The following is a 24,308-nucleotide window of genomic DNA, read 5'->3' on the forward strand; positions in this document are numbered from 1 at the left end:
AAATTTTATAAAACATTTGGTATGGGTGCAATTTTGAAGACAGTTGAATACACGTAAAAATCATTTTGTTCGTTATTTTCAAAACGAACTAGTTGCCAATAGTTAAAGTTTTTGGGCGCCTTCAAAGAGAACGTCTAGCGGAAAAGACACAAGAAAAATTTTATCTATGATGTGCACCCAGTTTAATTTATAAAATACAACAAACGTGTATAAAATTACGTGCTATAGTGTCTGTGCCTTATCAGATTCAACTGCATAAACTAATTATCAAAAATTTTAAATTTTTGCACAAGAACATGTAAATAACTTCAAAAATTGTTTACAGTTCATAAATTAATAGTATATTACACTATAAAGGCAGAAAGTTTGAAATTCCTGTACTGCGCGATATACTGCGCTTTTATCATGGCACGCAGTTCAGAGCTCTCGAACTTTCTGCCCTTTGGTACCAAAGCATAAATGTCGGATTTTCTGCCTCCCAACAGAAGCAGCAAATACGTACTTTCCGGCCGTGTATAAAGAAAAATTATTGTTTATGTTAATGTAAGGGAGGTGACATGAATGTAAAATAATATTAATGCACTATTTTTCAATATCTTTATAAATAAAATCGTAAATTGTTGAAGATATCGAGATGCAGTTCATTTAATTTCTTTGTAATGAGCTATCATTTTATACTATATTTAGTGATGGTATATTTACGGCAGGCTTAAGTCTTAAAAAAATGCACTAAATGGAATAACTAAACCATAGACAATTAAAAAAGAATGCTCGAATGACAACTACGTTCAAGCCCATCATGATACGGTTAGTTTTATTACTTTCTCTGATATAGTTTAGTCATCATTTTAAGCTATATTTTGACAAATAGGGCATAAAAAAAAAAACTTGATTACTAGCTGATTACCGCCCATTCTGGTGGGGAAATCCAAATCTGTAAGTGTTATGATGCAGAAAGTATTTTTTCTCACCCACTATGAAAACGAGGTTGCCGCTTTCCGCCTCTGTCGGGGAGAAAAATAGTATGTTATGGTTTTGAATACATTTTCTAAAATTTGGTTTCTAAGAAACTTTCTTAATACACTCCTACATTACTCATACCAATATGCAGGATACACAAAGTGTAACAAATAAACGCAATGCCGGCGTTCTTCAATATAGGTTGACTTCGAAAAATTTACCTAAAAAATTCGATTCGAAGAAAACAATTTAGTAAAAACCCTGTAAGTATTTCTTTACATACATCCACCCCCAAGAAAACTTTCGTAAACAATAAATTTTACATTTGAAATTTTTTAAACATTAACATTTAAATAGCCATGGAGTAAAATAAATTATTTAAAATTTTAACATATAAACAAATATTTATTAGAAAATAGTAAAAATTAAAATAATTTTTTTTTAAATTCTAAATTCTATTTGTAAATATTTGTAGTAAGCTTAAATACTTTGTTCCAAAAAGAAGAAAAAAACACTTGAAATCAGAAAGAATTATGTGCTTAGTAAGTTAGCTGTTCTTGAAAAGTATTATTCATAGATTATTAATTATTAATAATTGTATATCAAATTTGAAATGCGTTAAGTAAAATTATTTTTTTAATTAAAAACATATTCTTTAAAACAAATTGTTACTGTGATGAACATTTTCATGCTCCCATGAAATAATCATAGATGAATATTATAGAATGACCTCGAATAGCTTTATTTCTTTATCTTTGTATAAATTTTTGCTTAACAGTATTTTCTGAAATGGAGAGTACCTGATTTTTTAATCCATTGTACAGTTTATAACTCATTCAAATAGAATCGAAAACATTCCCATTTTATTTACACAAGTGTAATTTACCAATTCAGTGTGTTAAATGGAGGTGTTCACACGGACGTCGGAAAAAAAACTGCGTTAAAATTGACGGTCGTGTGATCACATCCTAAGATCCACTTGTTAATCGAGTCAATAAAATTATCAAGAATCTCTCATCATTACCGAACCGATTTTCATGAGATTTGTTTTTGGCGAGAGCAATATTAGTCACATCGCGTATGTATCGTTAAAACATTCATCAAGTTATCGTAACGAAATTTTTAATATTTATAATTATTAGAAAAAAATCACTAATATTTTTGTAAACATTAAAATAACAGAAAAAAACGTCAGGTGATAAATTGGCGTAATATTTTTTACAATTTTTTGACAAATATATATCTATTTTGAGAACAAATACAAAATATCGAATAAGCTAGCTTCATTCATTTGAAGAAACTTTTTCGAAATCATTTCATTAGATTCATAGCTTTCAACGGAAGCATTATAGTTGAGAAAAATTACTTGTGAATAAAATTAAATATAAATCGTTATTCCACTTCGTTTTCAAACTTTGTGAATCATTCTGTACTGCTTCCTCGAACTTAAAACTTCATTTCGAATAAGATATTAAAAATTTCTTTGACTCGATTAATAAACTTCTTAACAAAATAAATTTCCTATTAAAAATGAGAATTAATAACAAATTGGCGTTTCCGATTCATTCCTATTGAAACCCATTCTGTATTTGAAATTATATAATGCGAACTATTACTCAATTAATACACTTGAGGGAAGATTTTTGAGCATGATGTATTTAAAAGTTCAAATTATTTTTGCCAGTTATTAAACTTTCACAGATTACTACTTTGTATATTCGTAGTTAAAATGTCCTTGAGAAAACGCACCAGAGCTTGTTGCGCTTGTGGTTACCCAGTTTTTATTTGATCAGAATGATGAATTCAATATCGCCCGTACGCAACATTACTAATATTTTATTTATAAAACATTCTGCGTTGTAACTGCAAAGTGGTAATCAAGTTTGTTATTATTATAGATAATTAATTCAAAAATAAAATACTATTAATTTTATCATATTAATAAAATTAATTTTAATTAAAGAATTCATTTATAATAATGAAGAGTTGATAAAGAAACAAAGCTATTACAAAATATAAACAAATAAAAATTCGATTGTTGTAGATATTTGATATTCTAATAAAAAAACTCATGTAATTCTCATTTTGAACAGATACTATTATTGTAAAAAATATAAAAACAAAATACTCTTCGTATTAATATAAATAAAATATATCTAAATTCATTAAAAAAAACTTTCAAATATAATTTTACTCTTTTTTTTCGATTTTTTTTTTAGTAAAAAATAATTCTAAGGCTGATTCTAAGCGACATTTTATATTAAGTTTGAATCATATTAGTTATAATTTTTATATTGTTTTATTTTCGTTTTAATTAAATTAATTGTATTTTATTAGACAAAATGTAAATGTAAAGTTAAAAAGAAATAATGAAATTTTTAATTGTCAAAATATTTCCTTTGTCTTTTCAAATATCCTAAACTAGCTCGACCCGTGCGGAGTTCCGCAGTTAAAACCATAGAGATATGAAGATGGAGAACGCGATGTAAGTGGATGCGATATGCGAAGCCTGACTGCCAGTAAGTTCCCCTGTGTCCTTGTCTAATACATATACTTATACTTACTCATACATATTATAAGTATGTATGTACATACGATTATGACAAGGGCACAGGGGAACTCACTGACGTTTTTATTTATAGGCAATTTTATTACAGATATGATATACAAAGTTACAGAATGAACAAAATTAACAAAATCTTAATATTATTTCTCCAGCTTTTTTTTCTAAGCGGTCAGTAGCTGGCACGATAAGCTTGAAAAGGAGTGGTAAATCATAGAATTTGGTAAAGAAATAAGAAAGATCTCGCGTGGGCAGTAAAAACAGGCTAAAGAAATAATAGATAATAGCCTGCTCAATTCAGTGGGATATAGTGTTGTGGGTGAATTAAGTAAGAAATTGGTAAGTTTGAAAATTTTTCCTATAAACATTCCTTTGCTGTTTGCTATTTGTCACATGGAAAAAAGTACGGAAAACGAGTATTCTTATTTCTACATAAGTAAAAAAAAAAGAAAATATTTGCAGTGAATGTTTAATGCTTTAAAATATAAAATTTTGATATCGAAAAATTTGAAATTTACTTATTTAGGACACTCTTTATTTTAATGTAAATTTTTTTTGAGTAAGCGTTTCTCTTTTTCTTACGATAAAATTTTACTTTGTATTGGAAAAATTCTTACAAATCGGGTTCAAAAATAACATTTTTTTATATTTAAGCAACTTATATGTTCGTTCCTCATCACAGACAGAGAATATATCGGTAAACTGATATAGTCTCTGTCACAGATTAGAAATTCAAAAATCCCACAAAAAACTTTTAAAGTAAATACTCTATCTAGCGTACTATAAATAAATTAAAAGTTTAAAACTTAAAATGTTATCTATGGAAGTACAGTGTCTTTAGCCAACACACTATCCAGCTAAATCGAAGCATGTTTTATTTGGTAACCGACAAAAAAGTTAAATTCAATTTTAAAATGTTTTTTGGCAGTAAAATATTAATATCTTATTCTCAGTTTGAAGTAAAAAGTGAATAAATAATGTGTATCAAGACTAGAGAATATTTAATTGTGTAATTACTCGTTTTTTTTCTAATTATAAGTTTGAAAATAGACACAAGTGAGTTATATGTTTAAATAATAATACATAACAATATTTGTAAAAATTTATGTGTAATTAAATGTCAACAAAGTTTATTATTATAGGTACTCATTTATGTTGTTGCTGAAAAGTGTCATTTATCAATTATCGAATTTAGTTAATTTTATTAAAATCATGTTATTATTAACAAATTAAATTTAATTTTGAGCAGTATTAATTGTGTAATCATTTTTAAATAAATATTTATTTTATATTAAGATCACGTTTTATTTATTTTTATCATCAATTAGACTAAAAATTTCCTTCATTTGAATAAATTTTCCATTCCATACTTAAAAGTGGTGTTCTAAAAACTTATCTATGGTATCGACAATAAAAAAGGGCAAGTTTTCTCTTCTAGCCGCAAATGCGCGCTTGCGTCTGAAGAGATCACCATTGGAAAGTACATAAATCAATTCTGTTTAAAATGGCTTCTGCATCAGACCATTCGGATTTTGAAATACCATTTAAACGCCGTAAACATGATACCGAAGAAATTTCAAGTACAAATAGTTGTTCAAATTCACAATTCGAAACATTTTCATCATTTTCCGAAAATCATCTGGACGTATGTGAAGGTAAATTAATTTAAAATATGTTTTTATTAAAAATTTTATTTGTTCCAATATGGCGTCCAAAAACAAATTTGTGATGTCATTCAATGTAAAAGGAGATAACGATAGATGGACTCCATTATTGAAATTTATGACTCATATACAAATTTGTTTTTCGTAATACGTAATTAAATTTTATATTGTAATAGGTAATTTATTATAAAACGCAGCAAATTTTATGGGCAAATTTTTGAGATGAAATTAATGGTTATAAATTGAATATGAATTTCTGTCTAGGTTAAACATTTTTTCTCTACTTTTCAAAACCTACCTCAGTTGCTTTGAGTACTTATATATGAGTTGTCATATGCGCCTGTATGTTTACTAAGTACTACTATTCAGCGGATTTATAAATTTATTTTTTTTTTTTGATAATGGATTCGAATGATTAAAATTTCTATTTAATTTGTACAATTATTAATTAAAAATTGAAATATTAACAACAAAAATATTAACAGTATCACATGAGCACAGCATTATAAAAATTTGAAATGAAGTTACTGAATTAGATTTGTAAATAAACTACCCGCTTCAAAAGTGAATAAATTTTGTATTTTGTACCTAGTTTTGTTATATATTTTTATTATTCTACCCTAATTTTTAAATGGAATATTTTTTATTATACCTCGTTAAGAATATAAAATAAATAATTTATACCTTGATTAGGTTGTTTTTATTTTTCTTTTATTTCTTTACGGAAACCTCAAATTAGCCACAAATTTTTTGAATCACCACATAAGTCATTATTTTGAGTTGGTTTGTCACACGCTAAGTTGGTTTATAATTTAATATTGTTAACTTTACAATTTTGTTTACTATATCGATTTGGTGTTGGTAGGTATTGTGAATTATAATAAATATTTATAATTTAATAATTTAATCATTAAAACTTTAAAATATTTCTTTAAATTAAGTATATTAGCATTTTAAAAAATGTATTTGGTAGTAGTTTTACAGGATTTAAAGGTTATATGATTAACTTTTGAAAAAATTTTAAAATTGTATGAAATAATGTACAAGGGTTTTTAGAAAATTTATAAAGCTAAATGAATAACAATGACATGGGCTGTTAATATCAAACCCTTCTACTACGTAGAATTTGCGATTTATATCCCGGAAAATTATAGTTAAAGGGGATAAAAGATTTCAAATAGTTTTCCTTCCTCATTTGAGATATTTTTCAATTTGAAATCAGTGTTATCATGCCATTTCGAACAAAAAACGGTAGCAGATAATTATTTTGACTTAAATTCGAAATTTTAACGCAAATTAATGCTGTAAAATTACAAAAAAATACCTGCCGAGGTGCGAAAATTATTGGCTTAGTCTTGATTACGAGAAAAAAAACGGTTTAACGATCAAAACACGGTAGATCTACCCATTTAAAGGGAATCTTTATCTCGAAAATCGTTAATTTTAGCAAAAGAAAAGTTTTGTTTCAAATTTACCAACGACAATTTTTGCGACAAACATTCTAATTTTTGAGATATTTGTACCCTTTTTCATCCCCTTTAGCTATGGTTTTACGGGATAAGCTATTATAATTGGAAAGAAAATAACAAAATCTTAATCAAAGTAACTAACAATAAAACAAAATCACATGAAGGGGGGGTAGGATTCAGTATTAACAACCTATGGTCTATGAAGAACAATTTACCCCATCACAAAAAAAAAAACGTTTTTGTTGCTCCCTTATAACAAAATAATTTAGAATTAAAATGATCAAAAAATCAAATTTTTCCAGTTATAAAAGACACTAGTTTTAACTTGCAATAATTATTTGTTAAAATGCTTATTCTGTTTGATACAAAACAGAATATCAACACCGTATAGCCAAAATCTGTTTCTATTTAAAAATATTTTGGTATAGTAAAAAACGACCTTATGGATATTTAATCTCTTTACGGATAATTTATTAAATAAGACAATAATTTTTGTAATTAAATCAAAGAAATTTTGGGACAAGTGAAAGAGTTGAGCGGTAAATAGAAACAAGAAACTTTCAATAAGATATGGACGTTAATAATCCCTTTATATGAAATATATCAGAGTATATTAAATTTACAGGGCGACTTGGAACATTACCTACTATCATATTTAAGGCTCAGCAGACGGTTACCATGACCATCAGTAAATCATATGTACATCTCTCTAACTAATGTTGCTCATTTACGAATTCAAACTCACTTTTTATATCCTGAGCACGCTGTAATTTCAGCTCGATTTCTCTTCGTTTTTGACTTCTCGTGATTACGGGTGGACAGACAAACGGGCTAAAGATGCACTAATTAAATGATTTTATAAACAACTATACCAAAATTTTGTTCATAGCATAATTTTTTTTAAGCATTACTTTTTTAAGCTTGATATATATTTCATATATACAGGGTATCCAAAATTGCATAATTTATACTTACAAAGACAAAAAATGGGTAATATTCGATTTTAAAGGTATGAGATCTCCAGTTTTTTTGAAATTTTGATTTGGCAACCCTATTTAAAACAACCAAAGATTTTTAACAATGAAGAATGCAATAATGAGCTAAGAAAGAGATAAAGCTTAAAACTTATATATATAGGATAGCTATAGCCAAATTACCAACGATTGTTTTTTGTTGTTAGGTACTTCAACAGATTCTGGATTTAATGAATTTTCATTTTTGGATAAAGATGCCAGAACATGTATTACAAGAAATCCAATCAAAAAGATCACTGCGGATTCGCAATTAATTGAACGAATATTTGCTGTAAGTTTTTATCTTTATTAATAAAATTTTTTTCTTTTTCTGAAGGGATGGGGATTTAAATTTTCTGATAAACGCTTTTTTGTTCAAACATAAGAAATAAAAAGTTTTTTTAATTTTGAATTTCAATGGAACTTTAAGGTTCTATTGTTTTATTCGAAATTTTAAGATTCAATATTTTCTTCGGCATAGTCTGGATTATTCACTTGATAATACAAACGGGAAACGGGGGTATGAAGTCCTGAGAAGCAGTTAATTTTATACAAAATTTATAATTTACAGATGCGAGGAATCATCGATGAAAAGTTATGGTTGGAGTTAACATGTCAGCTATTCACTCCACCGCCTCGGCAGCGATTGTTACACATTTCTCGTTTTGTTGATGTTATCAAGTTGATTCGATGTAAGTTGTTTATATTTTCAATAAAAATCATGTCATTATTTTATCAAAAATTCAATTATTTTCAAAATTTATATCATCTATTTCCGTTATTGTAACACTCCTTTCTTCTGTTGAAATTAATTGTTGTTTTATTTTATAGCATCAAGAAGAATTTTAGTTCTAACTGGAGCCGGTGTATCAGTTTCTTGTGGTATACCTGATTTTCGTTCGCGAGATGGAATATACGCTCGTTTAGCACAAGATTTCCCAGATTTACCAGACCCTCATGCAATGTTTGATAGCGGTTATTTTAGACAAGATCCCAGACCATTTTTTAAATTCGCTAAAGAAATTTATCCAGGAAGGTTTAGTCCATCTGCAAGCCATAAATTTATAAAAGCATTAGAAAGTCATGGTCGATTGCTACGAAATTACACACAAAATATTGACACGTTAGAACGAGCGGCTGGAATTAATCGAGTTATTGAATGCCATGGATCTTTTGCACAAGCTACCTGTACACGTTGTCAACACACCGTTGATGCTGAAGATATTCGTGAGGATATATTTGAACAAAGAATACCTGTGTGCAAAAATTGTAATCCAAATTCATCAAGTATATCGGCAACAGATCTCAACGTTAATTTTACAGGTAATTTTTATTTTTATGCAAAATATACAAAATATCACATTTTTTATTCGTAAAGTAGTTTTCATCATCGGTTCACTTACCGGAACGTTTTTGTTGCGAAGTTGCTTAACCCATGTTAGCAAATACTGTTCAAGTTCAGGATATTCTGATAAACGTACACGTTTTAGTTTTACTTGTCCTTCAGAACTAAATTCAATACTTTTTTCGAAGTCTTTTCTAATTTCTGCATGTTGAATTTGTTTTCTTTTAGAACTTGTTGAAAATGGAATAATGAAACCAAACATAACGTTCTTCGGTGAGGATCTGCCCAGTAAATTCTACAAATGTATTCAAGTAGATAGGACATCATGTGATTTACTTCTTGTTATTGGATCTTCATTGAAAGTACGTATATCAAATTATTTCGTCATCATGATTTTAATTTCTACTCCTGTGTTTGAAAACTGATTTTTATTTTTTAAATTAGGTCCGACCTGTAGCTGAAGTACCTGCATCTTTACCACCTAATATTCCACAAATATTAATAAACAGGGAACGATTACCACATTGTACGTTTGACGTTGAATTACTAGGAGATTCAGATGTTATTGTTAGTCAAATTTGTCATAGGTAAGTTGAATAATTCAAATTTTTACAATTTTATTATCCTTAAACTTAAATAAATTATTGGAAAAAAAAGAACCGGTTATGCCAGACTAATAAAAAGTTGTATGAGCACGGTAGTTTAATTTTTCGATATCTGGAGTAATTTTCAAAATATCGAAAATTGAAAATTTTGTTGAATTATTTAGCTCTCGATATTTCGAAAATCAAGGCAGATATCGAAAAATTGTGTTCTTATTTTTCGTCTACAATTATAAAGTTATAACAAAATTCATCATCAAAGTTGAAAATAAGGTACAAAAAATTTCAATCCTAAATCTAAAATTATCGGAAATGACTCCTCAATATTAGGTAGAAAAATGGCTTTCTGAGAAACTTTTTTAACACATCCTAAATTTTCTTTGGATCATTCTGACCAAAAGCTCTTACAGCCACAAAATTTTTTAGAGGGTAGTTTTCGAGCATATAACTATAATGTACATGTAGCTTTAAAAGCCCGTAGCTCGAAAACTACCCGTTAAAAAATTTTGTGGCCGTCAGAGCTTATGATTCGAAAAACATCTTGGAGGTGGGTATTGAAAAAGTTTCACAAAAAGTCATTTTCCTAGTCATATACTAAAACTATAAGACATTTGTAGCTTTGGTCGCCAGTAGTTCGAAAACCACTCGTTAAAGCCATTTTTCTATCTAATATTGCGGGGTCTTTAAATTTGTTTAATTTCTATATAAAATGAATAACAAAATTGAATTTTGATTTAGATTGGGTGAAAGTTGGAATAATGTAAATTGGAGTCCACCATTAAAACGAACAAAATTATTAAATAGACCCATAAATAATTTACCAAGTCGACCATCATCAACAGCAACATCTCCAAACACATCATTATACCATCATCAAACAGCATCAAGTAGCAGTCATTTTTCAAATATTGGTAATGATCATTCACATTTAACAAATTTTTCTTATGAAAATTCCCTATTCGATAAAGATGTTAGTAATTCTGTAACGGATGATGGTTCAACAGCAACAATACCATCAGAGAGTGAAGAAAGTAGTTGTCTTGAATCAGAATCATGTACATTTTCAAATACTTTACGTTCATCGTCCAGTTGTTTGATGAGCAACTGTTCAAACAACAAGTGTACATTAGAAATGGAAGCGACTACATTCGATAATGAAATTGAGATTAATAGTAATAAAGAATATACAAATGAATTTATTAAAATATCAAATAAAGTTTATCCAAATAGTTTTTCACCGTCAAGTATATCCTTTGACGATGGTACTGGAACTGATAACACTTGTACAACCACAGTTAGTACAGATTCATCAGATTTTAATGAATTCAATCATTCTGAAACACCATTAAACTATCATGTACATGATAGTGAGTACGAAGAAAATTCGTTCCATGAATTAAATACAATTTTGAAGAATGATCGATTAGATGATCATTTTTCAAATTGGCAAAGTACGACGAATCATGCAAATAATACATCGTCATGTCAAACAAAAACAGAGCGACATCATTCAATTGATTCGGGAATCAATGATGATTATGATCTGTCACATGTACGTGTAAATGTTTCAGAATGTCTACCAGAAAATACATTCATGTTTCGGCCACCGAATAAATATATTTTCCCTGGTGCCGAGGTTAAAATTAAATGTAAATATTTAAAATTTATGAAATAAATTAGTTGAATTCAATTTCTTTCTCTAAAACTTAATGCATTTTCAAAATAGAGGCGAGTTGTAAATAGCTTAAGAGCCAGCAGGCGGTTGACTGACGGTATTACAGCAAGATGAACCTTTTTTTAAACTTATTGTACTTGAAATGGGATTTTTTCAGTTTATTTGCAATCTTTCAATGTATTGATTTTCCCGATTTCCGTTAACCAGATGATTTTACTACTTTAATGTCGCAGTAACTTTAAATATCCATTATATGAAAGCAAAAAACTATCTATTTTTCACATTTTTATTAAGTAAAAAGTTTTTTACAGTTCTCTCAAAGACCATTGTTTGATATTTTGAAAATTCCTATTCAGTGTATGATAAATTTAAAAAAATGGGAATTCAACGTAAAATAAAAGTTGCTGAAGTACCGTAAGTTAATCGCTACTGGTTCTAAATTATTAATTTATTTTTCTATAAATGAAAACATGAATAAAAGTTCCTATGGAGTAATTGTAAAATTTATTTTTATTGTTTCAATTAAAAAAAAAATGTTTGTGTGATAAAATATTATGTGTGAAAATTTATTGTTTTTATTTATAGAAAATGTCGCCTTAGAAATTTCTAAGTGACTTTTGATTTGTCTTGATGAACGAACACACCTTTAATTGTTAATTTATAATTTTGTAAAAAAAAAAAAATACTTAAACGTATATTTGTTAAAATTTTCATTTTGTTATTAATTATTATTATTAATTCTTCAAACAGATATAATATTATTTAGAGAAGAGATAAACATACAAAAAAATCAGTATTAATTACAATTTTTTAACAAAATATTTAAAAATTCATTTTTATTTAATTTTTGTTCAGGGTTCTCATCAATTTTTATATATTATGTCGAATTTAATTTTGTTAATAACATGGGTGATCATTTTAGAGCAGGCGCTTCTTTTAATCCGGATTATTAATCAATAAGCTTTTCTGAATAAGAATCAATTGCCAAAATGTGGTCTTCGAATTTTGCACGATTAACTATATCAAGCGCCTGCTCTAGTAAATGAATTGTTGTAATTTAAATTTATATTCTAACTTGAATTCGACATTTTATGAACGATTTGAATTCTTTTTGTGTGATACAAATTTAAAAATATTCATCTTTTTTAATATATTGAGACTTTACTAACAATAAAAATTCAAGAAAAACAAGAGGTTTTTCATAATTAACAAGGCATTTCTTATAAATTTTTACAGGGTATAGTGTATTTTTTCTTTTCTGTTTAATTCATTGAACTATAAAAAAGCATTTTAAATTTTTAATGGTGTCATAAATCAAAATATTAAAAAAGATCGATAAACTATTCAATTATCATTTATAAATCAATAAACCTTGTAAAAGATTATTTATGATTTGTAAATGGATAGATATACTGTTATAAATAACTAGAAAGTAATAACATTTCGTTTTTATAATCGAAATTTATAGATATTAAGATATTTTTTTAAAAGTGTTCAAATTTTTAGTATACTGGTTGTTTAATTTACATCTTTACATAGTACATCTTCTACGAGTATGAGAGAGTACGTATGTATACATTAAGCAATGCGTTCAAGAAAGAGGTGTTATAACCATTTTTTCTTGCTTTGTGTTGAATGTAGCTTCGATACGCGTTAAGTTGTACAGCTCAAAGGTAACCGAAGCTACAAAAATTTCAAGAAACATATAACACGTCTTACACGCAATGCTTAACGTATGTACTTTGTCATACTCATGGGAGATGCTTATGCCAAGATGTAAACTAAACATAGTGTATATAAATTATTGTAAATAGTTAAAATGTTGGAAGTATACAATGTGTTACAGACATTTTTTTTCTCCATAATATTCAGTAAGAAAATTTATATTGATAATGAAATACTTACAAACATTGTCTATTTCTAACATTCCTAAAATTACCTAAAATTATTATGTGTAATTTTTTTGTTTGTTAATTTATTGACATTAATTATTATGAGTTGATTTAAAAGTTTTGTTTCTTTATATTATATTGGAAAAAAATAGGAAAATTTGAAAAGAACATGCAGAAAAACGAGAAATTCAAAGTGACCTGGAAACTTAAGATATTGATCTTTATTTTTATCTACGCAATCCTAAATTTACAATCAATATGTAAAATTATGTACCTTCGACATTAGAACACATAAATACGGTGTAGTTTTACAAATAAAACATCATATTTACAAGGGAAATTGTATGGAAAATCTTTTTATTTTAATTAAAGAGAATTGAAAAAAATACACTCGAACCAGGACTCGAACCCGGACTTCTTGGATTCATGTCAAGCGCCCTACCAATTAGCCCTATTATTTTTTTTTTAATATAAAGAAACAAAACAATAAATTACCAGTGTTAAAAAAACCTTGGAAAATGTTTTATTTTGTTGATATTCAAAAAGTGTATTAATTTCTATTTAGAAATACTATTTAAATATTTTAACAGCGTAAAACATTTTAGTTTAAAATACCAAATAACTCGAATATCAATAAATGAGTCAACAATAATTTCGTCCACATTGAAAAAACAGTCAGTGTTTTATAAAACTTTTCAAAAACAATTATCATTAATTTAATTATTAAAGTTTTTTTTTTAATTTTCATACACTTTAAAAGATGTTTGTAAATATTAAAATTGTAAAATAGTACAACTACGTTCCACATAAATTATTAAAATATACAAAAATAGATTAGGGTTGGAAAAAAATTGATAGTTATTAATTAAAAATACACAATTTGGACATAATTCAATTATGGTTCAATATGAAACAGTGTTGGAGTGTTGAAAATTATTAGAAACACAGGCTTATATTAAATATAGATTTCGGCGTATCATTATATCCCCAATTGGTTATAATACCCTCTTATAAGGTCAATCTCCAAATACCATTGACCGGGAGGCATTTTCAGTTTTGGTTAGAGTGATTGTCCTGGGTTGTCTCTGGTCTCCGACCACTAATGAACCATTCGGAGCTGTTTAAGAATAGCAGAAGTGCTTTCATGTCAACAGAGTTAAGGTCGGAGAGATCGTCAAAGAACTGGACACAGTCGCTTTATCTATTTCTAAAGATCGATCAATCTTGTGCGAGTATTGCCCAGTTCATTCTTTATGTCTTTGAGAGTGACGTAACTTAACGAACCGGAGAACTTGTATTCCTGGTCTATATTTATCATAAATCTGTAATTAATATGTGGTTTTTTTATGCTATTGCTAAATCTATCGAATTATTTGTTAAGTGATATTTTCGATTGCAATAAACGAATAATTTTCGGTACGGCAATGCTGGATCATGATGGACTATTACTACTTAGATGTGCAGAATTAATTTGCTTTATTATGATTATAAATTAAGTATAATTAATTATTTATGTTGTTTGTTCTTTTTTCTATTTGTATTTCAAAACTAATTTTACTTTTCACTTTTCAAAATATTTATAACAGAACATTTAGGTTTGTAAATAAAACAACATATTTTTTTTATATTTATGTATTACAGTGAAATAAAATATCTTTGAAAATTTTTTTATTAAATGCCTTTAAAAACGCAAATTGAATTTTATTTATTTTTTAAACACTTTCTTTGAAATTTTTTTAAGGAAATCTCATGATAAAATTAATAAATATACAAGGTGTCTTTAAAAGGTCTGTATTCACTCCGTGCATGAATTTTATTTCAGGAAGTTACCATAGAAACTACTTTATTAAAGCGCCCCACACACATTCAACTTAGTTGACAATATGTAATATTGAAAACCAAGGTGAAAGAGTGTGGATGGGTTGATGAATGAAATTTCATATTGTCAACTATGTTGAATAAAATCAAAAAGTTTTGTTTTTTGTGGGAGTGACTTTGTATTAACAACCTTGTTGATGCGTCTGTGGCTAGGTTGACAACTTTGTTGCAAACATCAGTTATAAAGTTTATTTAATGAGCGCGACTCTAGCAAAATTATAGTTTTTATTGAAGATCCTTTTGTTCTTGTAAAAAGTATATGCCTAAACATGAGCTTAATCTTATATATTTATTACTCTAGCAAGTTGTTTTCTATCCTATAGCCTTATCTTCCTTATTGCTTTATCAAATTACATGATTCATCCCTCATTTTCAAGCTTGTTATGTCTAAGGTTTGACGAAAAATATACTCACCGTCTAAAAATATACCACGTAGCGAAAAACATGCTAGACAAATCATTTAGCTCCGCGATCTTAGCACCTCATGTGCGGAATTTCGATTGACCAATTATACCATCTGAAAGGTCAGAAATTGGTCATAAAAGGTCAGTTGGTCTCATTAATTGGTCAGCATCAGAAAATTTTTTATTAAAGATTGAAAAAACTCCACCTATGCGCGATCGGGAAGCATTCGCTGATAATTGGTCAGCTAATATAAATAATTGGTCAGTTTAATTTTTTTTATATTCAAAAAATAATATAATTTCGAAAAAATTTTCAATTTTTTCAACATTTGTACTAGGAGAACATAAGTGGGAATTAGTAGTTCCTGATAAGGAGAAAGGTGAGTAAGTGTTTTCACCCCGAAAGTCTAAAATTTTATTTTGGCAGAAAGTTATTGGTCTGCCCACTAGAGGTCACACTCACCAAACACGGGTGTGCAGACCGCTAACTTTCTGACTTACGAGGTGACAACAATTACCTTGCTATCAGGTACTACTTATTCCGTCCGTCCTTGATGTTCTCCTAGTAGAAATGTGAAAAAAATTGAAGTTTTTGAACGAAAAAAAACTAATTTTTTCATCATTTACTAGGCAAACATGCTGTGGTGGAAATCTGAAAAAAAATGAAAATAAAAATCAGATTTTGCTTAAAAGATTTAATGAACTTTTTTTTAATATATGTCCTCACCTAGTTTCGAACCAAGGGACTATTTATTCGAAGTCAGATACGCTAACCATTATACCATTAGGGCTCTGTTATTCGTATTAATAAATAATTATATTCATATTTTCGACTTTCTTAAATTATAACAAAAAGTAAAACTCATTTTCGGAAAATTTTGAGTAGTATTATTACCAAAAAAAATGGCAAACGAAGTTTGAAATACTTACCTATCGTGAAGTTCGAAATACTCACTTATTTTTAACTGAAATAATATTGTATAGCTACAGAGAGATGGGGAAAAATAAAATAAAAACAGGGTTTGAGTTTTCAACTTTATTTAAATGAAATCAAAATACATAAAAACTATTTACGAATTACTTGCACATAATTCCATATAATTAATTTCATCTTAAAAAAATTTTTTTGCATCAACTTTTTTTTTATAAACCAAATACCACACAAAAATAAAATGAAAATCCAAAAAGAATATTACGTATTTACAATCCAACTTCTTTATCTCACCTATATTTTATAAAAATTTGTTTGTACCTTTACTAAAAAAAATTAATTAGTTAATTAATAATTTTGTTCTGAAAGGAAAAATGGGATAGAATAAAATAAAACAAAATTTAAAATATATAACGATATTTATTTATTTATATTAATTTGAAAACGTTATCCCGAAAATTGATTTTTTACTATATAAAATAACCATTATTATTATTCATTCAAATTTTTTATAGGTGACATATGTACAAATATATATAATACAAGTGAAAACAAACAATTGACTGAGTTAATTGTTGAAATACCATGCATAGTCAGTGTTGATTTATTTATCACATTACACATACAAACATGTGACACATACATAACTGATAATCAAGTATAGTACCTACCTATTATAAAATTTCCGCCTAATTGGCGCCCTCACGAGTAAACAGTGATGTTTATGAAAAAAAATTTTACATTTAAACTTTTGTTCTATCTCTAACGGTTTACAAGATGGGTGCAAGACCCAATTCACCTATGATGCTCATTTACGAACTTGACCTCACTTTTTACGTCCTGAGTACGCTGTAAAAATTTCAGCTCGATATCTTTTTTCGTTTTTGAGTTATCGTGTCCACAGACGGACGGATGGACGGACGGACAACCGGAAATGGACTAATTAGGTGATTTTATGAACACCTATGACAAAATTTTTATACTAACATCATTATTTTTAAGCGTTACAAACTTGGGACTAAACTTAATATACTATGTATATTTCATATATACATGGTATAAAAAGAGTGAAAAATTTAAATAAAAGGAAAAATTCATTTTTTTAAAAGTAAAAATTATAAAAAAAATATTTCCCCTACTCTGTCTGGTTTATAGTGAAGAGCTGTGCGTAAGTACTCACTGCCCTGATAAAACCATCCGGCTCAAAGCATGCGCGTTACGACAGAGACAACTTTTTTAATTTTTTTTAATATTAAATTAAACTGACCAATTATTTATATTAGCTGACCAATTATCAGCGAATGCTTCCCGATCGCGCATAGGTGGAGTTTTTTATTTTTTCTGCGAATGAGGTGCTAAACTTATTAATTGACCTTGAAAAACTTTAATCTTTAATAAAAAATTTTCTGATGCTGACCAATTAATGAGACCAACTGACCTTTTATGACCAATTTCTGACCTTTCAGATGGTATAATTGGTCAATCGAAATTCCGCACATGAGGTGCTAAGATCGCGGAGCTAAATCATTTGAACGAAAAACTATCATAAATTTATTAAGCAAACATGTTAGTTTTTACAAATGCTCTCCTAATACTCTAGATATATAATTACTATTTTTAATACATGTTCTCCTAATATTAATTTAAGAACTTTTGATTTAACACTTTTCTACGAAATTTGTTGTTGTTTTTAGCCACGGGTTAATTGCTTCATTATGAGGTTATATCTTTAGATAATAAAATTTTAAGATTATTTCGAAAAAAAGAAATGCACAAAACCTCGACGTCGATGCATTTTCGTCTTCGAGTGCCCACTCTACCCATTCTTGCAAAATGAGAGATAGAAGGATTTTTTCACAAATTGCAATATTATCATCAAATTTTTTAATATTTTATTAACGACCTTACAATAATTATTTTTACATTATTCACATTCATAAAGTTTATCACAGACCATATCAAATATATTATAATGGTAAACATGCCTTAAAAATTTTTGGCAATGTAAAATATTAGAAGAACACAATCAAATAAATTCTTATTTACATGCAAAACACGAAACATTTAAGGCTCCAAAGAAGCCAAATAGTTTTTATGTGAATAGATTTTAATTTTAAAAATAATTTGGAAGACTAAGTTATTACAGTATCTTGGAGAATCTATATTTCTCATCAAAAACATAGAGATAAAAGATAAGAATTTTATTTGTTTGTGTTGTAAAAACTTCTATATAAAAAGGAAGTATCTCCATTGTGGTTGTCAATGTCGGCAACATATTTTCTGCCAACTGGCAAAACACATGTCAGCTTTTTAGTGTAGCATTCAGAAATACAAAACGTAATAAAATAATTTTAATTTAAGAAAATTAGACAATCTGGTATGAGTGTTAAAAAATCTTTGTGATTGGGAACTTTTCATGAAATATAGGCAGTCAGCTAGTAACAGAATTTAGCAAAATTTTTTGCTAAAAAAACTGAAGGTTTTTCAACCTATTACTCATAACTTCATCAAATATCAACTTTAAAATCGAAAAAGAAAAAAAACTTATACACAAATTTAAAGCGATTATTTTCGCTCATTTTTTCAAGTTTTCTCTATGCATATAAATCGGACTTACCAGACGTCAATCGATAGGTTTTTTTGAGATCCAAAACTTTTCAATTTTTTACCTTGGACGTCCACTATCTTTTTTATAACGAGAAAACCGTTTTTTTGACTTTTGAGAATTTTTTAGGCTACCTTAGCCATTGAATGGCCGTTAAAAACGCTATTTTTCTTGACTTGTTTTGTTCTATAAGAAGGTATTTTTTTGTTTTCTGAAAGCAAATTTGTCAAATTTTAACATTAAACTAAATTGTTTTCCTAAAATCATTTAATTTCTAGATTTATTATTTTGTGACACTTAAAGAAATGTGTTCCCAGATCCAGCAACGAAGACACTTTCATATAAAAAAATAATTTCAAAAAAAAACTTCTAATGTATTGAATAGAATAAATAATCCTTAGAATTGTAATATATAAAGTTGCAATAAATATATTTAAGAAAATTTTCTTTATAATAAATAGGCCTTAAATAATTTGACCAAATTGTTTTATTAAAATACATTTTTGATAAAACTTATGTACAAAGTAAAAAATAAATGAAATTGATTTTAGCACCAATAGAAGAAAAAATTTTTTAATTATTACCCCAATTATATTTATTATATAAAATTTAAAAATTTAGATTCATTTGATTATGTTAAAGAAAAAAAAAAACTTTAAAGATTCGATAAATTTTAACAACCAGGTTTTAATAATCACTAATAGTATAAAACAAAGTCGCTTCTCGCTGTCTGTAGCTGTGTATGCTTAGATCTTTAAAACTACGCAACGGATTTTGATGCAGTTTTTTCTAATAGATAGTGATTCAAGAGGAAGGTTTATATGTATAATAAATTCATAATATAGTAGAGAAACACTGATAATTTTAGAAGTTTCTAATGTGATGTCGTAGATAAACACATTTTTGTATATAAAAACATTATGTAGGATATTTAGTAGCATGTTTTAATCCGTCTTTCGATTTCCGTTGTCAATTTTCAATATATATTTTAACACCCTCTCAAAATCGGTGCTATATGTTCAAATTTCGCTTTTTTTTCTCCTCGTTTACTGGAGAATTAGTATTTTTTTCAATTCGTCATACCCTTAATAATGATGTTCATCATTTTGCAGTTATATAAAGAATTTATTTCAAAGGTTTTTAAAAATCTTTTTTCGAATATGTGAGGCGCACTATTAGGCTCAGTGCGTCCTAAGGAAGGATAAATTCAAATGAATCTGAATGCCCGTAAAAATTATGGACATTTGTCAATCATAAGCTCGACAAAAATAAAATATAAAACTTACCAATTATTTAGAATAGAAATAAAATATTTTTTAAATAAAACAGTAACATAACATAACATAACGATACAATAAATTTAGCTAACTATCTAAGTTCAATGGTGATGATACTTTTCCGGATGTTCAGCTATATACAGGATATATATAAGTGGACACACAAATCCTAATAAAATAACTAATACAACTAATGCAAGCCATGACATTCCACAATCATCTCCTGACGATAATAACGTATGTACAAGTGATTTATTTTTTAATGCATCTACTACTATCACATTATTGTCATCAGTATTTTTAAAAAATGTATTATTATCTTGGTGTTGTTGAAGTTGCTGTTCAAGACTAGCTTGTACTTCATTCACTTTAGTATTATTTAATAAATGATTGATTGTAATAAGGTCACTTGTTGAATTTGTAGATGATGTAGCATTGTTGTTGGTTGAAGTTTTATTGTTACAATTTATTGTAGATGATTTTAATTTCTCTTCAATTGCTTCCGTATCCAAATCTAATAATGATATATTTTCACATTTTGTTGTTATAGGCGAACTATTACCACTAATATGTACACCAACTATTTGTTCTGTTAGAATTGAGTTTGGACGTATTGGAACACGTATTGTTCGTCTAGCATATATTTCATTGTCCCTTAATATATTATTTACACGTTTTAATTCTGCTATCTGAAACAATTTTAATTATTTTATTATATAATCAAATTCAGTCCATATCGGATGGTCGAGTGTCTTAAAATGAACGAAACATTTGAGGGTGTACGAGCAACAAGGCAATTTTAAACAAAAAGCTTGATTTTATACCATGCATATATGTAATATGCAAGGTATACCAAGTTTAGTCCCAAGTTTGTAACGCTTAAAAATATTGATGCTACGAACAAAATTTTGGTATAGGTGTTCATAAAATCATCTAATTAGTCCATTTCCGGTCGTCCGTCCGTTTGTGGACATGCTAACTCAAAAACGGAAAATAATATTAAGCTGAAATTTTAACAGCATACTCAAGACGTAAAAATTGAGGTCGAGTTCGTAAACATATGCCCCCCCCCCATTATTTCTTACCTCTGAAAGGTTTCTGATTTTAAATAATATACAAAAAGAAAAATTAAAAAAATCATCCAAATTGGAGCTGCTTTGGAGGATTTAAGAGTAAAAATATTCATTGATGCGACTATGCCGTTTTTGAAGTTTTAAATATTCTTTTTTCTGAGAAAACTCAGATCGTTTGTTGGGAATTTCGTAATATAAATTAAACCACAAAAATGTTATATGGAAATATGATAATTGCTTCATTAACGGATGTGCTTATTACTATATTATTGCTTTGTTTTTAAACTTAAATATTAACAATAAATGTTTACATTTTAAAATTAAATATTTAAATTAATTATTATTCTGATTTGTTTTATTAAACATTTATATTATTTATATAAGAATATGAAAATTTTCACAATGTTGCCAAATTCAAAATTGTTTTAAATTGGTCAATTTTTCTTGAAACTTAGTGAATTATAAAAATTTGGGGGTACATTTGTGATTCGGAAGGTGAGAAACCTCCATAACTGGAACTCATGCTGAGGTCCCAACACTTTCACACTGAATTACCTCTGTTGAGACGAAGCAAACCTCTATATCTGGGATTGGTTTTTTTGATTTTATCGTCATAGTTAAATCTATAACTGAGACAGCGAGTAAATTTTATATTCATTAACCTCTGTAACTGAGAACTGAGATAACATAGTTTTGTTTGTTTACTTACTTATTCTTATTCTACCCACAAATTTCGCACTTAACTAATTTTGAGCCTCAATGACCTTCAGTTTTAGTTTTGCTTTATTATCATACGGGTGTTTATTTTAAAAATGCCGAAACCAAGGCTCAAATCGTTATCAGTACGTGAAAAACTGAAGTTAATATTCGTTTATGAAAGTGGGAAGATACGCGATAAAGTCTGTGTCGAATTTAATGTGCCAAAATCTATTCTTTGTAGAATAATTCAGAATAAAGATCAAGTTCAATCACAATGTTCTGAAGGACAAGGAAAACTAAAACGTGTACATTTATCAGAATATCCTGAACTTGAACGGTAACCAAAGCATATTTGATTTTTTATGTATTACTTTTATTATCTTTTTTTGATTCGATAATACTTTATTTTATTTAATTATTATAATATTTAATTTGATTATACGTTATTTTATTTAATAATCGCACCTCTATAACTGAAATAACCTGTATTCTTAACTTAATTAAGCATGTAACATGAAGAACAAAAATGCAGTAGCTTTAGGAGGGGACAACAATTTGTGTGGAAAAGGCACATTTCACCTTGTATTTCTTTTCTAATACATATTTTGACGTGAAAAATTTATCTTCCTTAAGTTATTTCCTACAAAATGATACTAAATCAAAGTTTCTAAATACTTTCTTTTACGGTGTATGAAATTTTGTGAAAAAAGTGCTTATAGTAATCTAAAGAAGTTCTTATCACTTAATTGCAACTTATCGAAATATTAACGATATATTATTTGAAAACCTTTTTGCTCTTCCTAGAGAAATATTTTGTTATTGACCCTATTTGCTTGGAAAGTTCTAAAACCATACTAATTTCAAAACAATTTGGATTTGGATAGATTTTATAGCGTAACCAGTATATTTTATAGAAGTTTTTTCTATACTAAACTCAAAAGTGCTAGATGAAAATGTGAATTTAATATGCACATTGGTAGTACGACTCTAACATATTTGAACACACTTGAAAACAAATTCGTCTCCAAATAATTTTTATTTCGGGCGTAGCATTATATCAAATTTATATGTTATGCCCATATAAGTAAACTTTTTAAATGCTTACGTACCCAATTTATACAAAGAAACAAAAACGTTTCAGTTAAAAATACCTTAATCTGTTGGAACAAAGCTATTGTTTACAATTTTATCTATCAATTTTATCAGGGTCAAATCAAACAAAAAAACTTATTTAAAAATGACATATTCTTACCGTACAATGAAATTTAAGGGAAATGGCTTGTAAAGTATCATCTGCATCAACTTCAACATTAATTGTCGGTAATTCTTGCTTAGTTCGAAGTGGTATAGCCGTAGATTCTTCATCACTTTCGTCACTGTATTTACTTTGTTGTAAAGGAATATATCGTATATTTCCATTTTCTAAATGTCTAAAAAAATTTAATTACATGTTATTAAATATCTTCCACGTAATAAAATATACCTAACTTAAAAATATTAATAAAAAGTAAAATTATATTTACGCCATACTTCGATCGAAATTTCATGTCCATTTGGTAAAAATTTATATTCTATATGTCATTCAATTTTGACATTTCTTTTTAGTATAAATAAAAATTTCCAGTCAAAGTCAAAATGTGTCGTATGTGTGTTGGTCTGCTGTTGGCTACTACGTCAAGGTTTATCTGAAATCAAATCTCTTAAATTGTTCTGTAATTGTGATTTCCGCAAAAAAAAAATGCTGTTGCGTTTTACTTTGTTTTCATTATATATAGGTTTATAACACCTATGTTTTGTTATTGTTTTTCCTCGTTATAAATTTTCCATTGTGAAATATGAAGGATGATTTATATGGTGTCAACGTCACGCACCAAAAATATGAACGACATAAAAATTTTCTGTATGGTAAATAGTAATATAGTATTATACTATGTTTTTTGAAAAAGTACTTCAAAATTTTGATTTTCTTAATAAAAAGTTACAAAAAATATATTTCGGCAAAATAAACACGCTTTCTTTGTCATCAAATTAAATTAAATTTTAAACCTTTTTTATTTTGTCAAAAACGCTGACAGCCATTTTGGTGACGTAATATTGGTAAAAATACTATATTTCAAATGTCGTATCGTATCAAAAAGAGATGAAAATATTCAAATTTTTTACACCTGCTTTATGAATTATAAAATGAGTTTACGAATAACTATGAATTTTTGTTCACTTGAAATAAATACAAAAATATTATTTTAATCAAGAACCAA

The 24,308-nt window shown here is 27.5% G+C and overlaps 2 protein-coding genes across 3 annotated transcripts; one reads left to right on the forward strand and one right to left on the reverse strand.

Annotated features, from left to right (window-relative positions):
- The first annotated feature begins 4,953 nt into the window (after positions 1 to 4,953).
- On the forward strand, positions 4,954 to 11,609 carry LOC123297301 (NAD-dependent protein deacetylase sirtuin-1). Its single transcript, XM_044878910.1, has 7 exons — positions 4,954 to 5,178; positions 7,837 to 7,961; positions 8,241 to 8,361; positions 8,501 to 8,992; positions 9,243 to 9,376; positions 9,459 to 9,601; positions 10,355 to 11,609. The coding sequence occupies exons 1-7, from the start codon at positions 5,028 to 5,030 to the stop codon at positions 11,289 to 11,291; spliced, it is 2,103 nt and encodes a 700-aa protein (XP_044734845.1). The 5' UTR covers positions 4,954 to 5,027; the 3' UTR covers positions 11,292 to 11,609.
- Positions 11,610 to 19,850: 8,241 nt separating this feature from the next.
- Positions 19,851 to 23,806, reverse strand: LOC123298006 (lysM and putative peptidoglycan-binding domain-containing protein 3). Of its 2 annotated transcripts, none has more exons than XM_044879859.1 (3): positions 23,581 to 23,806; positions 23,303 to 23,480; positions 19,851 to 20,967 (listed from the first exon to the last, which is right to left on the reverse strand). In XM_044879859.1, the coding sequence occupies exons 1-3, from the start codon at positions 23,601 to 23,603 to the stop codon at positions 20,380 to 20,382; spliced, it is 789 nt and encodes a 262-aa protein (XP_044735794.1). In that variant the 5' UTR covers positions 23,604 to 23,806; the 3' UTR covers positions 19,851 to 20,379. The 2 variants fall into 2 exon arrangements, with proteins under 2 accessions (XP_044735794.1, XP_044735795.1); XM_044879860.1 differs by having other exon boundaries at positions 23,574 to 23,806.
- Positions 23,807 to 24,308: the final 502 nt, after the last annotated feature.

This window comes from Chrysoperla carnea, chromosome 4 (genome assembly GCF_905475395.1).
Source record: "Chrysoperla carnea chromosome 4, inChrCarn1.1, whole genome shotgun sequence".
NCBI lineage: Eukaryota > Metazoa > Arthropoda > Insecta > Neuroptera > Chrysopidae > Chrysoperla > Chrysoperla carnea.